This window comes from Pygoscelis adeliae, unplaced genomic scaffold (genome assembly GCF_000699105.1).
Source record: "Pygoscelis adeliae isolate BGI_AS28 unplaced genomic scaffold, ASM69910v1 Scaffold166, whole genome shotgun sequence".
Taxonomy (NCBI): Eukaryota; Metazoa; Chordata; class Aves; order Sphenisciformes; family Spheniscidae; genus Pygoscelis; species Pygoscelis adeliae.
Window position 1 is genome coordinate 5,102,118 of NW_008825156.1, and position 18,371 is coordinate 5,120,488.

The window sequence follows — 18,371 nt, forward strand, 5'->3', positions numbered from 1 at the left end:
CAGGAATGCATTTCTAAAGAGAAAACTCTTCAATTTTTTCAAGTTTCGGCTTTGTATCTGTCCAGCATCCATTTTTCATTTTTTCATCTCTTATTTATCTAATACCTCATTTAGAGCATAACATTTTATGTTCAAGGAAAAAAATGTATTAATGCAACAGTAATTATCATGAGATCTTTAATACAAGTGAAGCCAAAGAAGACAACTTGACAGGTAAAGACAAGATAATTACAGTACAAGAGCATTCTAAAACAAAGTCAGCAATGTAAGAGGAATTTTTTCTCCTTAGAGCTCAGCTTATTACTTTCTGGGAAAGAAGGGATGCTGGGTTTGAGGGGGGGGTTGGTTTGTTTGTTTGTTTTCTGGTGAGCAGTAGCTTTCCTGACATGTGCAATGCTATTTATTAGCTCAATGGTATTTCACATATTGTCCAGAATAGCTCATTTTGGAGACCATTCTGAGTTAGTGACCTGTGACCTGTTTTCTTTCTCCCTCTCTTTAGATGCAAGAGATTTTTTCTCTAATAAGAAATGGATAATCTGGTATAATATTCTGAACTTGATGAGTTGGTCCAGCTATTCCTCATTTTACAATGCTGGCAAACAGGAGTCATCATCTAGTGCATACCAAACAAGAAAATAATGTCTCCGTTAGTAATTTCAAAGGGAGAGTCTGATGTTGCAAAAATTTCTGTTTTGGTGGGAATTATATTTGATACGTAAACAGCACGTGAAATCCCAGCTGAAAAAGTGCCTTCCTTTTGTCTCCAGACTGAGTCTGGAATTCATCTCACATGATCTGAACTAATAGTTAGATGTCGAGGTGTTTAGACATCTCCTCCAAATAAATCATCAGCACTTTTTTCCACAGTCACTGGAAAAAAAAAAGGCAGCTCCATGGCATTTTGTATGCTCTCTGTCTTGGGCAGTCATCCTCAAGAAGAAAGAATTGCCCACTTCTGTGGTCTACAGAAAGTACCTAAATCACTGGTCTGGACAACACTTACAGAATTGAACTTCAAAACAGACAAGAATTCCCCCTTCTACTTCAGATATTCTAAACCAATAACTAGTCTATCTCGTTCTACAAAGTTTGTGTCCTTTTAAGGATGAGACACTCATGTAAATGATCAGCTGTGCTTCATGGTGTTTAGTCACTTCCCTGTTTATCCATCCCTAAAGATGGACTAAACTTTTGAAATCACTAATTTGTAATAATTGCTGCTCTGAAAAAAAGTGTGGCCTTTTTAATAATTAAGCAGTACAAAAGTAAAGAGCTGTGACAAAGGTCATTGTATCTTGCCTTGGAAGTGGAAGCAAGCATGTGTAAACAAGCACATTGCTTAACGTACAAAGTGTACTCCTTATATGTTCGTGTTTATTGCAAAATTTTACAAGTCATTTATTCTTAGCTTCATATTGTGAGATTTTATGTTTATTTTATTTTATGTGTTAGATCTCTACAGTTCTAATTCTAGCAATAATCTTGAAACCTGGGGGTTAGCTCTGGCTCTTCTTTACTGCAATGCAGGCATGCTGACTTACCATAGCTTCAAAGAAGGTTTCCCTAGATGATTCGGGCCCATTCCATAATTATTCTTTTGATGCAAGTGAAAACACACATGGCTGTTTCTGGATCTTTTTAGATATATCTTCTTGATTTATCATAAACTTTGCCTTACCTGATGAGCATACATAACGGACATATCTTGTTAGGTATATCCTTCCAGAACTACTCAAAAAGAAAATTTTTACATTATGCGATATAAAAAAAAATTCAGACTAAATTTTTATATACACCAAAATCAGTAAGTTACTTTGAAGATGTGTGCATTATTAGGTCACATTCTAAAGGTTGTGGAGGACATGGACAAGAGCTAGTTGAAAGACAGCGGTAATATCCAGAAAGCTTGAAGAAAAGAGTACGAGCAGTGTACCTTTCAGTTAGACATTTGTGACACAGGTGATCACAACAGTGATAGAAAAGGTACTGCATTACACACACCTCCTCCTTCACACCATTTAAGCCTTTTGATCCCTTTTCATTTCTCTCTAAAGCAAATTAGCAGTATTACCTACAGCACTTTTTTTTGTACTGGTTTCCCATAGGTTACATTGGGTTCTAGGCGCACTTGAATTATTAGAACAAGATGTGACTGATTGGCTGTTGAAAAGGAAAGAGAAGAATCTTTGATTACCCAGTGTCATGACTGTAGGTCTAGTGGTTTTCCCTTATTACTTTGATTCAGTGATTGTTTGGCAGGGGACTGATCAATTCATAAGCTCTTAGTTAACAAGTCTGCTTGTAAAAGTACCAATACCTGGAAGTAGAGTATTACACTACTCTACTATAATACATATGTTTTCTCTCAAGTTTTCTGGAGAATATGCTGGTTCTTCCCCCTGTTGTGGGAACAATAAACATTTCTTTTTTGTTCTAGGTGATCTAGAGTACACTTATTTAACAAGCTATTTTTGTTACTTAGTTTCTCAGCAAAAAGCTTATCGATATAATAATTAGCAAGACCAGACCCTGGAATTTAACTCTCTTCTATTCTGATAACTAGCAATTATACAAATAACACTCCCAAGAGGCAGAAATTTCTTACAGCTAGAGAAAGAGAAACTCAGACCCAAAAGCAAACTAGAAAGTAGAGATAAGGATTTCTGTAGAGCATATAAGTATCTAAAATAGATGACCCTTTGTTTTCCTTGTTCCTGGTTCTTCAGCCTGTCAAGGGCTGAAACTATTCACCCACCTCCCCACCAGACCAGCACTTCCAACTCAAATGAACAAATTCACTCTAGACCTATCTTTCAATGCTCAATGCCATCTGCCCTCCCTCCCCTTAAAAAGGAGAACAGTAGTGAATAATTTCCCGTGTCTAGAGTGTTACTTTAAATACATTAAATTTAGTATAAATGTAAAATGAAAATCAAAGCAGATTTCTCAAAATACAAAAGCCAATGTTATTTTGACTGTTCGTTGCTGTTATTTAAAAGGACATGGTCAACATACATATTTGGAACAAGCCATATGAGATACCAGAATCGGTCTTCTACTAAAGCAACATGACACCCTTACAGACCAAGTCCTGTCTTTTGGATACTAACAGGCAACCCTAAAAACTAGGCAAGACATCCAGTTTACCAAGACATGATCTTATCCCTTGTAGATACAAATATTATTTTAAACAGGTCAGACAAGTAACATTCCACATAAATGATTCATGTACCAAACACACAATAAACTAACAAAAACAATTTATTCTATGAATGAAACATCTGGGCCCCGAATATCTGTAAACAGTTCAAACTAAAGCTGAAATTTGAACACGTTGTCCAAAGTCACTGGAATGTAAATCAAAGTTACAAAGAATCCTGCAGTTCACTGCATGTTTGTCTGACATTTCTAATCTCATACAAAATCTAAAATGTTCAGAAAAATTTAAATGAAACTACAACATTTCTGACAAGCATAACATTCAGTTTCCAGAATGATTAAGCTAACATCTAACCTACATGCAGTCTCTATAGGTCAATGAGTCCACATATATGAATTGATATGTAAATGTATTGCACATACTCTCTACCTTACTCTACTAACTGTATATGTATATACACAGGGAGTCCAAAGATTGATCTACCAAAATACATGTTTAGTGAAAATCTTTTGATATGAAATATTTTGTTTCATACTACATTGAAATTAAACATGTTTATTCTGGCTTGAACTGTTCCTTTTTTTGGTTTAAAAACTGAAAAGTCACTTTCAAAGCAAACATTTTTAATCCAGAATTCATTCAGAAGTAATGAGAAAATAATATTTCAGTATTTTTAATGATTTTTTATTTCCAAGTTAATTAAGAGGAAAGGAAGAGGTATGTTTATTTTCTCATAAACTTTAGCATATACAAAAATAAAGTGCACAACTGTAGGTGAAAAATTCAGACCTAGCAAAAACTGTTTCGATGACACTTAGGTGATAACAGGTCTGAACTGGCTCTTTCAAGATGTATTTTTCTACTACAAATATGAGATCCACCTAAATGTATTTTGTTTCTGTAAACAGCCACTTTCATAATATGAACACACGTAAATGGACAATATGGGCCTAGAATTATGGCCACATATTTACAGATTGAGAATATCTGTAATAAAATCAATTGATGTGGATTCACATTATTGTATCTGAGAGCAAATTAGACTAATTCATTGCTACTGGCCTGCTCACTGAATATTTGATTGACCTGTTAGAAATGGCTTTAAAACATTATGGGTCATAATGGCATTTTCTTAATAGCTACTTCAGTTCACTTCACATGTGTGGACATTTTTTTTAAATGAGATTTTAACTTTACCTATTATGGGATAAACCCTACCCCATCTACAAATTAGTATCTCTGGTATTAGTTGCAACTGACAGAATGAGGTTCGGTACAGCACATTCACAACAGAATTTGATGTGTTGTATTCTATTAGGGATTATCACGCTATTAGCATGATAGCAATGGGACCTTACTGAGTTCATTTTTTATGAGATTTATGAGTTCATTGTTTATATCAAGAATGCTGATTTTACCATTTAAAGCATCCATGGTTCATACATGTATTTCTGCTTAGTGAGAAAAGTGTTGAAGTCCATGACTTGTATAATATTTTTAAAGCTGTACAGTACCATACATCTTAACAATCTCAGAAGTTTAAGGAGCTGTCTCGAAGTAAGCAAACAAAGCAGAATTCATCTCTGCTCTTACTAGAAAATTACGTCTGTGAAACATCTGATTCAACGCTTATCTTTGAGTAGTTGCTTATGACAGAGGTCATTGTATGTTCTCTAATGTTTTAAAACATCAGTCAAGATAGAGCTCATAGTTAAATGAAGAGATCACAAGGAAGAAATGTTAAGGCAGAGACGTCTTAATCCATATACTCAAGGGGAGAAAAAAGTAGCCACCATTTATGACTGATTGAAGCAGGACAGATTACTGAGACACAGAAAATGTGGAAGGCAATCACAGCTTAGCTTTCCCGGCGCCTTTCATCTAAACACCACATAATACCAAACAAACATTAATGAATTAAGTTGCTTAACATATCTACAAAGTAAGTACAGTAAAGAAGAAAGGTGCTTACTTTTTTGGCAAATGTCCTAGTACCCTAAAGATGCTGACCATAAAATGATCCAAAGCAATAGTTGCAAGCCATCAAGAAAAAAATACATATACTTTCATAATCTACAGAGTGCTTTGTGAGATGTTGGGGGGAGAAAACACTCTTAAGATATTGCTGGTTGAGTAATTTTAAATTTATATGGTTTCTTGATGAAAAGAAAAAGACAAATTTTAAGATGAACGTTAATGAAAAAAAAAATCTATTTAAAAATCATCTCTATTCTTTATGTTGTTATCCATTGGTAAAATCTCCTTTTGTCAACCCCAAGAGCTCCTGAAAGTCCCATTTCATAGTTTTAGAAATACAGGACTAGTTAGAAAAAAACAGAAAAATGGAAATTCAAGTTACAATTAATTTATCTGTTCTGATTATTTAGTGTATGCATGCACAACTTTTCACAAAAGTAGTAGCTTGAATATTAAAAGCATGTCTGGACATGCTCACTTCCAGTTCTTGTAAGGCTTGGAAAGGAGGGAAAATTATCAGTGTGTAATGATTTTAAATCGTTTGTGGATACCTTCACATTGATGACGTGTGTTTGATTTCATAAAGATTTTTCTAGAATTCTCTCAATTTCTTTAGGAAATTTCAGTAAATGTAAATAAAAGAGTTGTCTGCAAGTGTGTATCCTCTAATGGAGCACATCTTTATGCAGCGTGAGAATGTCCTCTAACATCATTCCAAGCCAGTACTTGAAAATTTTCTGAAAAATTTTCTTAGCTAATTACAGTTACATATTTTCATAATTGTATTAAAAAACAACAACAGTTAAGAACTGGACTCGGACTATAACATGCCTTTCATTTCAAAGTATATACTTGCAGCTTTAAGGATTATTTTTCTTCTAATGCAGCAAATGCATGAGACTAAAGCATTTCTTAAAAAAACTGCAAAATGTTCTAACTGTAGAAAAATATCAGCGATAAAACATTATTAGAAACATTTAACATCAGAGCACCAAATTCTTGGCTTCGTCACCTTGATTCAACTATATCAAACAAGACAACAACATTTTGTTAGATCGCAGTGATAAGGTCTGTTGATGTGTCTCGGCAGAAAAATAAAATAAAAAATTACCTTTGCAAACCACTGAAACAAGTTTGTTCATTCTGTTTCTTTGCTCCTACAAACAACATGTTCGTGTTTTTAAAATAAATAAGTCATAAATAACAATAGGACTAAAACTAAATAAAATTGTATATGTGTTATCTGATTGTATACCTATCATCTTGATTATTTTTCAAAGGTTTTTGGCTCACATTTATACAAAGCTCTCTTCCATATTTGTGCATAGCAGAAAGGAATCCACAAGTCTGGGCTTTACTAGCTGCTGAAAATCTGAATCTTCAAGTCCATCAGGACTCATAACTGCTAGTCTCCGTAAGGCTGCCTAGAAAAACAAAACAACACAACTGTAATATTGTTAAGGTTTGACAAAGTCTTCGTTGCAGGAATCCATTATAACTATCTCTAAATAATAGCCAAAACTCAAAACTGTCAAATGCATCTATTAAATGACAATTTTTGGGGGTACATTACTCCAGGGACACCAGGGACAGTGTGGTGTTAAAGAACACAGAGGTGAGAGTCGGAGTACTTTGATTGTAAACCTATCTCTGATCTGCTGCACGTCTCATACTGCCTCTTTGTATCTAAACTCTCCTCTCAGCTTTTGTCTTATTTATGAGAACTATAAGCCATCTGATTCAGAAAATGTCTATTAGTGAAGTTTTATGCTATGCCCATAACAGAAATCTTTTAGATACTAGTGTAGTAGAAAGAAGCTGTACATTTCAAACCATTTGGGAACAAATAAAACTGCCAGTTGTTCTGATTATGAGGCTGCACAATACAAATTGTATTGATGTTACTATTATTGTCATAAAATCTTCCCTTCTAAGAAGTCACTTGTTTTTCTCACTGGAGAAAAATATACAATTACCTTCTAGCAACCTGACACGACACATGCAACTGGAAAGCAGGCTGGCTTTCCTCAAGAACAAAAATTGTCTTCTATTAGTAAGGTCTGATAGTTGTGATCAGCTTATCTCTGTGCTGTTTGTGAATGCAGCACTAACACAAGAGTTAACATTTAGCTTCAAAATATTCAAAAAGTAAACAACCAAGCTAAAAATACCAAACAGTACAAGCCCTCAGACTTTAGTGACAATACCTATCAGAGCCTGAAGCAGCTTATGTCTCAAGGACAATATTTTTGCCACATGTTTATCAGAAAGTGTAATCAGGCAGTTACTAAAATATCAGGAGAAGCAGAATTGCTAAGACAGACAGGCAGGTCTGTAACATCCCAAGTGATAGGCATGAATTCAAGGAATGTGCGGGAACAACTTCAATGAGACAGAAAAATCATAGTCTGGTTTGCTGCCATCACTCTCTGGCCTCTGCTCTAGCCATACGAGGTTGGCATGTATGAAGAATAACCACAGCATTTCTTATGCTCACATTCATACTGTCTTCATCCTGAATGAGTCCTGCTTAAACGAACAAAACTTCTCATGTGCTGGTACAAAGCTAGCTGTTAATCAAAGCTGCAATAACCAAGTTTTACTTTTACATTTAAAATAACATTAATACTAAAAAGCACTGTCAAACAATATTCTTCAGTCTTCATTCATCAAAACCGATCTCCTAATCCTAGATCACCCAGGTCCCCAGAGCACTTTCACAGAATGCTAGGTGAAATTACTCAGCTCCGACAGCTGGCTGGGGCTCACAGACCATGCAGTGCAGGGCCAGCAGCTGGGATCTTTCTCCTAAGCAGGGAAAGTGTTAACCTTCTGTTGGCCACTCCTTGGCTGGACACTATATTGTCTTGGAGTTTCAAATAGAAAAAAATGGATTGCAGTGAAAGCAAGAAAACTCCTTTCTTCTCCTAGGCCATTTTACATAAATATTTCCGTACATACGTGTGTGTGCAGATAAAGGGCTGCTACCCCTGTGATTCAAGGCTCATTTCAGCAAACATAGCATCATCAGAGAATGGAATTTAAGAATTACTGAAACCTTAATTTCTGAAGTGTTCCAGTGAAATTTTTTAGTGCTCAAGAATGTGAAGATGAAGCCATTTTTCCTTATGTGCTTAAATCTTCAATCAGAGGCTAAATAATTGACTCTGTACAGGATTATGCTTAAGGGGAAAGCAGGAGACCCTGGCATGAATTTAAAACATTCCGGCAATAGTTATGCATTTTGAAATCTAAAAGGGCTGTTTTTTCTGCATTTCTCAGGATAAGCATGAAAGAAAGATTAAAATGTACCTACCAGACATGCCACTAAAACAGAATCACTGTTATTTCTTTCAGTTGGTGATCTGCAAAGTTTAATTAGGCGAGGAATACCTGAGTGCACAAAAGAGTGTCAGGAGAAATAGTTTAGAAAAACAAATTCCTTATTTTGAGATGAGGTCTTTTTTTAGATGTTTCATATTTATCTTCCTTAGTAGAGATGATCTCTAACGCAAAGATGACATGCAAATACTTAAGGGACTGTCCATGAAGCTATGCAGTTCAGAGCAGTCATAATTAATAGTTGTAAAGCATAAACAAACAAAGGCATTGTTTTTACCCGCTATTGCTGTTTCAGAGTGGAAATTGTGACCTCCATTTCTTCCCTATCAATCCTCCCACATGCCCTTAAAAAACTCCGGCCAAAAGAACGTATAGCTTCCCATTAGATTTATCATCTCTGAACCTGCAGGCGTCCAAGTTTTCTGTCCACTGACAGATCCTGCACCAGGGTTTAAATAAAAGAACAGAGGAGGCAGCACTGTCAGTTGGCATGGTCTGCCACAGCTGTGTTGAGTGGACGCTGCACCTCAGGTTCCTCTGGGAAATGAGCCAGAGGTTCATTTAGCACAACCTCCTCAGTCACTCTCTGGACAGACTATATAGGGAACCTATTCCGTAAAGTGAGGCTAAAAATCAAAAAGAGCTTTCCCATGACTGGTAGTTCCTCTCTCTTAAGCCATTAAGCTAGTCATACATCCTTACAGCTGAGTTTTACAGCTGCATCTGCCACTTCAGGATCTCGGCTGAGTCGTGCCAGTGTAACTGCAGATTTCTGTTGGACTCGCTCACAAGCAGCAACTTCTGCTGAATTTCCTGAAGATGATCTTTCAAAGAGCATTTCCATTAAAAGTTGAACACCTAGAAGGATGTAAGAGCCATTGTTATCCTCTCTCCAACAAAAAACCCAGTCCAAAAAAGTAAAGAGGGAAAGAGCAAGCTAGGTAAATACAGACCAATCACTGCCCAAATAGGGCATGAAGAATGCATAAATGTGGACTGAAGTTTAGCCATGAGCATTCAGGCACATCTGATCTGTGCATAAGTTTGTCTTCACTAGGAAGCTACAGAACTTCTGGAACTAGAAAATGCATTAACTCTTCCCTCCTCCAACTTTTTCACTCCTTTACAAGTTGATATTTTAGATTTCACAAATTTATTTAGTCAAACTAAATGGAATTCTTTATTTGCTTCTAAACTAACCTGAAGGTAATCACTAACCTAAAAACCTGTAATGACATATTTCAGGTCTCTACATGAACTTTTGTTTTGAATTAAAGGAAAGTAAAACTTCTTTTCCGTTTATGTATTTTTAAGCAAACCTTTAAAAGTTCTCATCTCAAACTGTTCAAGGGTATTTTAGAATGGGGAATCCTTTAATGAGGGAAATGATGAAATTCTGCCTCTTGAAGTCACACATTTACTGTGTGACTAACTCTTCACTTCAGAAGAGACAATGTCATCCAAGTCGGATTGGTTTCATTAACTTATTGTTGCCTGTAGGAGTTGATATTATTGTAGCAGCACAAAAACAGATGAGACTGTACTGACTTCTATTTACTAGATTATTTTAAATATAAGGACAATTATGTGCTATTAGACTCCATATGCTATTAGGCATTCAGATTACTTCAGGTAGCAGCAGAGGATTTTAACTGTTAGAACATTTGCATAAATAATTAGGAGAATTAGCATCAGAATCATGCAGCTGGATAATAATCAATTGACATACAAAAAAGTCAAAGTTGAGAAGAAAACGTATCTAAACTCTCCAGGATTCAAAGACCCTTCTCAGTTTGTGAATCTGGCTTCTGACCAGTATCTGATTATTACAACATTAGGCAGGCTCAAAAAGCCTTTATACACAAGATGAGTTTCAACCCTTCTCAAAAGCCTGGGTGTAAATGCTTCTGTGTGAACTTCCATTACAGAGTGTACACACAAACTTTCCTTGATCACATTGTGCTTGACAATCCACATGTACATCTCCACCTACTGCAGTATCTAGCATGAGTTAGGCCTAGTTGGCATAGCTGTTAGTATAATTTCATGAACTTCAGTCAAGTTTCTGCTGTAGTAGAAGTAGATGAAATATGATCAAACACCTGTCCCAAACAACAAAACAGGTTTTGGTGTGCTCAAGGAAATAGCCAAACTACATAACCAACCTGTTAATCATAAAGGAGTGCAAAAGCTTCCAGGGCATATCTGGATTGCGAGTGCTAACAACAGCAAATCAGAAAACAGCAGCACAAGTCAAACAGGCAAATCACCGGCAGACTATTCTCTACCTAATCCTATAATTACAGACACCTAGGGTCCTGGGAAATGTCAGGGTTTTACCAAGAGTTTCTAGAAAAGACTCTGGGTCGGGAACCCCATATGCCTGCACCAAGAGGTCCAGGACCACCTCTCCAACCTCCAGGAACACAGGGAGCTTGGACCAGGAGCATGGCAGGAACCACCACGTGGACCTGACCAACCTCTCTGGGACTGCCCCATCCCTCCCATGCAACAAGGAGGTCATATAAGAAACCACCATGCTAACCTGTGTTGCTCCTCCCCCTCACTGCACTGTCTTCTGCATGGGACAGGGAAGTCAGGTAATTTGTAACATTGCATATATCTGTGATTAAATTTCTTCAGTATTCAGATCCATTCAACGTCCACATCGTCATTTGGTCTCAAACTGCAACATGTATCCACCTTAGCAAGGACATCAAATGCACACTACCTCTGCGCACACATGGATCGTATCAAGCAAATTAGCTGTGCCTGATCCTTGCCCGTCATATTTGTGTGCACAGAGCTCAAATATTCTATGTAGATGCTTTCTGAAACCCCTTCTCCCACCTACAATCAGCCATGTCTGAGATTCAAATGGATCCAAACTCAAATCATTCCTATCCAAACCTTAATTAAAAAAATGTGGAAGGGATATTTGTAGGACAGAAAAAGCAATATATGTGAAGCTTCACTGTAATTTAATATCTCCCACCAGAAAAAAAAAAAAAAAAGCTGTCTTACTATATTGCTTGGCCATGAATTTGCTGGTAGGTATATTAATAAGGCAGTTATGTCTTCCTGTATCCTTATCCACAGAATTATTAACCTAACTTCTCAGACTTCTGGTGGGCCTGTAACACCTAGGGTTTTTTCAACATAATGAATTTCTCATAATATGATATTCAAAGAAATGTGGAAAAAACCTGGCAACTGCTGTATAGTAATAAAAACATAATGCTTCCAAATTTATAGTGCTTCTGAATACCTGTGAAAAAAGTGACACAAAATGCAGGTATGCATAGCTCAGTATCAGATGATGTCTTTCAATGTGTTAGAATTGCCACCTTATACAATGTAATTACCAGAATAAAGGTTGTTGAAACACTTTGTACCACCTTGCTTTGTATCTATGAATGTCAAACACAGAGAGAACATCAGCAATATGGTCATACATGCAAAGTTTTCTAAAGTAGTGGTAATTTACTTCAGTTACATAGAACCATCCCAAGGACTCATTTTGCGCCCTGCAGCAATGTGCAATATGCAGCAGAGACAGCATGCAAAATGAAGTATTATTAGTGAAGCCTTTCTCCTGTACCTTGTAAGCACTCCTTTACCATCTACCCACATTCTCCACAAACAAATACAGAATATAATTCAGCTAAAATACATACCATTTCCTTGAATGATTTCTGAAGCACACTGGTCTAAGACAGACATGTTTGCCAATATTGTTACCACCTGTTATTAAAAAGAGAAGGAAATATGAACTATAGCCCTACAATTGAGTAATATTAAATAACACTGTGGTTTATAAAATTAGTATGGCAGAAATATGGCAAACCCAAAAAAATCAAAAAACATTCTTGTCTATTCCCACCTTTGTGATTTCTCAGGGGTCTTTATCTTACATATGGCTGCTGACTGAAATCCAGCCAACAAGAAAAGTAAAACCTCTTTTTCTCACACTCCTATACTCACGCATAAAAGTCTGTTATATAGAGATCTATGCAGCAGATTTGTTCAGTGGTCAAACTGGTAGAAAGAGGAAGATAAAAAATTATAAAAACCAAGCAACCAAAAAAACCCTGGAGTCCTACAAAGAATTCAGCCAGGAGCTGCCTGCCCTCAGGAACCAATCCTGTAGTCACATTCCAGGTCAGGCAGAGCTCACAGTGTAGGCTAAGAACCAGCACACAGCGTACATTCAGTAGTGCTAAGTTATTGCTACCTTTCTGCTTCAGGGTTCAGCTGAAATGTTGAGAAATCCTCGCAACAGATTTGGAGTTTTGAGCCTTGATTCAAGGGAGTATTTAAGGAATACTTTTCAGCTTTATTGAAGCCATAAGTTGCATGCATGTCAAAGTGCTGTCCCCAAATGAGCTGGATTTAAAAATCCATTTATACCTTTCCTGAGCTAAGGCCAAGATTAGGTTTTGTACCAACAGAAGCACATTTTGAGATCCTGAATTACAGAATTTCTTATCCAAAATAGCACTAACTGTTTTCAAGATTAGGTGTAACTCAGCTTGCTTAAAGTGATGCAGCAAGCCATTGACAGAGACTGGATCATGTGGAGCTGTTGGTTTTCAATCACCCATTCCCTTCACTGATATCATATACTTCCTCTCATACACCCTGCAAGATATTCTTTTTTACTTTATCCTTCAAATAACTTGCTTCCTGCATGCAAACACATCTCAATATTAACAGCATATGTGAGAGACCAAATAATAAATGTTATAGATCATTAGAATACAAAATAGAGATAATATTCTTTCTTAAGAGGTTTTAATTTTGTCTATTCTAGTTGAGAAAAACTGATCAGCCTCAAAAATAATGATCAATTTGAGAACTGGTTATCAGCTTTTTAACAGTACAGTGTCAGTTCACAAACAAGCAAACTTCTTAGATGTAAGTAGGCATGAGATCAAATCACCATTCTGATCTCACTTTGCCATTTTAATAACAAGGATGACTCATTTTCCATGCTGTGACATAAAGCTCTTCCACTTTTGAAGGTAGTGCTACAGTGTCATCTCTCTGAATAAATATACCTACTTAGGATGCAAATGAGTTGCTGAAACTCTAAAGAGTGACAGGTAGAAATATGGTAACTCAGTATATGTCTATGTATTTATGCCATATTAATTATTAACTGTGTTTCAGGCAGAGTGTATATGTTTTCTCATTCTAAATTATATCCTGTTAACGAAAATTGCTTCCTCTATGCAGAATCTGTACCCCATGTGGCTCTCTAAGCCACAGATGAAGAATTCAATTAACCACAATTTGAATACGTGCCAATTATTCCACTGCTTCAAGTTATTTTGTCTAATAAGTATTTTCATACATAAAAATATTTTGCGTGTATCTTTTGACACCAAAAATTATTTGAAGTTATATCTAAACTTCCTTTGCGTTGATTATGTGGCCCCCTATATTTTGCAATGTATTTATGAACTAGCCTTATGGGTTACCTAATGGGTAACCTTCTCAAGAGGGGTTTATAAAAGACCCTTATCATCAATAACCCTCAAGTTCTACCTATATTATCTTTTAAAATCTTAGTAGGACTTGAAAGGCAGTTAAACTATAGATTAGCTCACTCCATATGGATAGATTTTTCTTTCCCAAAAAAAGCCACATTTTCCTGTGATGTAAACAATGTAACATGAAATAGCATAATGTAAACACATAATAGGCAAGCTAATAAAGAGTTGACTTTAAATGCTATATTTCTCCTACACTTGCCTATTTTAAAATTCAGTATACATGCAGCTTACACGTAAATTTCCTCTGTAATACAGACCGAAGTTCAAGGAAGTTTAATACTAAAGATGAACTCTTTAGAGAAAAACACGAACTTAAATGTAGACTCAATTTGCTTCGAAAAGCAACACTTTCGTGAGCACTGGTATTAATGAAGTCTCATTTCTTTTGGAATTAGAGTTGATCAAAAACCATAAACAGAACTTTTCCAGTGGCAACTCTCCCACTGTAGATTTTTTTTGTCTAATGATACATAGGCTCATGCTGCAGTCTTTATCTTAGCCTCTCTTTTCCCATTATCTGGCTCCAAATTTCATAAAGCCTTAGGCAGTCTTTCAAAAATAACTGTGAAGTCTTGTTGAATCAGCAAACCAGTTCAGATGTTATTGTGAGACATGGAGCTCACAAACAGATATAGATAAAAGTGACTGCCTAAGCCTCATCGCCACCAGGCAAATAAATGAAAATTACTGGAAAAAATAGGTACCAAAACCTCTTTCAGAACTGCAATAATTTTAAAAGAATTGAAAGACTTGAAAATATTTAACGTGGAATCTCTACTGTTCAACTGCAATATTTAGTATCAATTTCATTAATTGTTCAAGACATTTCTTGTAAAAGATTACACTCCAAGATTATAAAGACTGGCACCTGAGACAATTTATGATTGCAATTTTTCTGGATTCCTAAGCTATGCAATGAACTTGTAGTCAGCTCAAAGTATGAAAAAGAAGATACCTTAAAGACAGGACACGTGAGCTCTGATCATCTGCCAGTGCTATCATACCATGCAGAAAGTCTGTGCTGAAGCCACCCACAAATTCCAGTACCCTAGTGATATCTTGATATGTGGGATCTGCAGATGTGCTATTAAGCAAAGACTGTCAGAGATTTTCCAGAGAAAAAAAAAAAAGAAGTTGCTTCATCATATGTGGACTTTTTTAATGAAACATCTGATCTCACATTCTATTGCCAAACCTAATGCAGGATTTCTAATGCAGTGGACTGCCTTAGAAACCATGTGCTGCAAGAACTAATCCCATCCAGCATAATTCCCTGCCTCAGCGCCTGTATGTCTGCTAGGCAGATCTGTTCCGGAGCTAGATCTTGATCCATGCATCTCAAATATCTCTATTCTAGCAGAGATCTCCAAGAGACTAACCCAGGCTAGTCCACACTCTGGTCTCTGTCATCCAGATCCATCAAAAATTGCAGGTGCTTCTCTACAGCAGGACTCTGATAAACCTGGTGGCTGCAGCTTTCTCTGCGGGAACTGGCAGCCCTAAAACTGCAGTAATGAACACCACAGAAAAATAGACTTGATCAACAAATAATTAACTAATACATTTGTTTTCCACCAGATGAAAGCTGAATTATTCAAGTCAGTGTCACATGATTTACACTACTAGAAACAAGCAGAGGAACAGGCCTCTCGGGTTTATCCCTGCGTTCGCCACCTAGCTGTTAATATGTGCTATGCACTACACACCTAAACCACGTAGTAGTGAGACACAAAATGCCAGGAAAAGAAAGGAAGAGAATTCTCAGACCAGCTCATGTTTTAGCACCTTTTGAAGAGACACCAACTTATCAAAATATTAACATACAGATGGTTCCACTAGGACTAGTAAGATTTTTCACAAGTCTAAGGAGGCTAAGGAGTTAACTTTCAGAGCTTAAAAAAACATACCCAAAATCAAGAAGCTTTGAAAGTTCACCTTTAAATGATTTGTTGGTGAACTAAGTATGCAGGGATATTTGCGGGGGAGGGAGGTCCCTTTTAGGTCCATAGAAAATGTCCCTATTTAATAAAGAAACTTAAAAATAATAGATATACTTCATACTTTTCAAATGTCAGTAGAGCATCGTGTTGCTAGTCTCACATTTGCCATGGAATTTAATCTAAAACTTAACTAAAAATCTCTATTTCTATAGGCAAAATAAGTAAACAGATAGTAAACACAGATACTCTGTAGTGACAATATCATCCATCATTATAAAATTGGCAGTGTTGATCTTGTTGGTTACTCTAGTAAACAAATTCTATTTTTATAATTTAAAAAGTGTTTCTAGTTCCACGTAGTTTCCTTCCACCTACCCAGCCTTTCACACATACTGAATTTATGAATGATGAACCTTCCTTTTCAGTTCTGTAGTCTGCTTTGCACTGAATCATAGGAATTTCAGTTGTCAAGAATGATTTAAATTTGAGAAACTATGGTTAATTAAGAACCTTTAAATAGTTTTGTTCAAAACTTCTTGAAGAACAGTCAGCTTGGAGATTCTCTTGCTAAAACAATGTAATCACTAACACTATAATAACACTTTTCCTTCTAAACAACTAATTGTGACTAATGTTCATTAACCAGTGCACAAAGGTACTGAACTTTTGTTGCAAAAGTGAAAACTAGATGAAAATCCTTTGTTATAAACTGAGATACATACACTGAGAGTGTAAATCTCAAGTGCTTTAGGTAACAAAGAGATTTAAACCTAAAGAGCACATAAGACACAGAAGACTTCTTTGATAACTTTCCCGTAACAGGAGATTTAAGATGATCTGAAAGTGTTTCTCATTATTGCAAAACCAGCTACTCGGAAAGAAAGATGCAATAGGATTTGGAAGATGAAAGCACACGGTTTAGCTTGCTAAAGGGGCAATATCTTCCACATTTGAGGGTCACTTACTTGACTTGGGGGAAGGGGAGGTGTCTACAGAGGTGGAAGATGTGATGTTAATATACCTTTATTGATAATAAAGGCACACTGTTCAGTAAGCTTTTATTGACAGTCCCAACAGAAATAGAAAGACACAAGCTCAAAATGAGAATTAGCAAGTAATTTAATTGAGTGGCAAAGTAGATCAATATAGAATTGCTAATTCTCTTAGTTAATTACTCCTTTAAGGCTGATTCATCGCTAAGTAAAATTAATTTTTCTACATATTATGAGTATTTTGTAATTCGTTCAAACAAATGACATAAGGATAAATCAGAGTGTGCCTGCAAAGTTCCAGATACCATCTTCAGAAACAAAGGGGCATCTGACAACTAACCAGAAGCAAGATGGAGCCTTTGTTTCTGAATGTAAATTAAAAACAACTGAACTTCATGATTCAAGATCAATCCACAGGGAGACAGCAGAAGAGTACATACAGCAGGGGTCAAGAAGAGGCATTACATCAAGTCTAGGTAGAAAAATCTTTCAGGATACTATTTATTGGAAGAAAAAACTTTGCTAAGAAATCTCTAGAAATTTTCCCTGGGACATTACATTGCTTAAAATAGAAACCTAATTCCCATTGCTTCTGATAGCCATTTTTGTGGTTGGGAATTCAGTTTTCTTCCTGAAAACAGAGAAAAAAATATACCTACATAAGTAGATCAATAGGTCTTTCTGTAACATGATTGGAAGAAGCAAACATCTGCATTAAATAATAATAGCAGTTAAAGACAGGATCTGCTTGCGAAGTCTAGGTCTACTCTGAGACAGTGTCAGGGAACTATAATCTTAGAATGCTGAGGCAGAGCAACAGAGACTAAAACTAAAGGAATCTTACACTTTGGAATGAAGGATGTCTTTACTACATTTTAGAATCATAGAATCATAGAATAGTTTGGGTTGGAAAGGACCTTTAAAGATCATCTAGTTCAACCCCCCTGCCGTGGGCAGGGACATCTTCAACTAGAGCAGGTTGCTCAGAGCCCCGTCCAACCTGACCTTGAATGTTTCCAGGGATGGGGCATCCACCACCTCTCTGGGCAACCTCTTCCAGTGTTTCACCACCCTCAGCGTCAAAAATTTCTTCCTTATATCTAGTCTATATCTACCCCTCCTTAGTTTAAAGCCATTCCCCCTTGTCCTGTCACAACAGGCGCTGCTAAAAAGTTTGCCGCCATCTTTTTTATAAGCCCCCTTTAAGTACTGACAGGCTGCAATAAGGTCTCCCCGAAGCCTTCTCTTCTCTAGGCTGAACAACCCCAACTCTCTCAGCCTTTCTTCATAGGAGAGAAGAAATGTGTAGAGAAGAATGTAAGTGTTCCATCCCCCTGATCATTTTCGTGGCCCCCCTCTGGACCCACTCCAACAGGTCCATGTCTTTCTTATGCTGAGG

At 36.5% G+C, this 18,371-nt stretch overlaps 1 protein-coding gene across 1 annotated transcript in view; it reads right to left on the reverse strand.

Moving 5' to 3' along the window:
* Positions 1 to 6,280: 6,280 nt before the first annotated feature.
* The window catches only part of LOC103920775 (protein inscuteable homolog), a 39,164-nt gene continuing 27,073 nt past the window's right edge, over positions 6,281 to 18,371 (reverse strand). Inside the window, exons 4-7 of the mRNA XM_009328616.1 lie at positions 12,160 to 12,226; positions 9,185 to 9,340; positions 8,457 to 8,533; positions 6,281 to 6,564 (exon numbers count right to left, since the gene is read on the reverse strand). Of these exons, the coding sequence (XP_009326891.1) occupies positions 6,436 to 6,564; positions 8,457 to 8,533; positions 9,185 to 9,340; positions 12,160 to 12,226 (429 nt within the window). The 3' untranslated portion in view covers positions 6,281 to 6,435. The remainder of the gene's footprint in view (positions 6,565 to 8,456; positions 8,534 to 9,184; positions 9,341 to 12,159; positions 12,227 to 18,371) is intronic.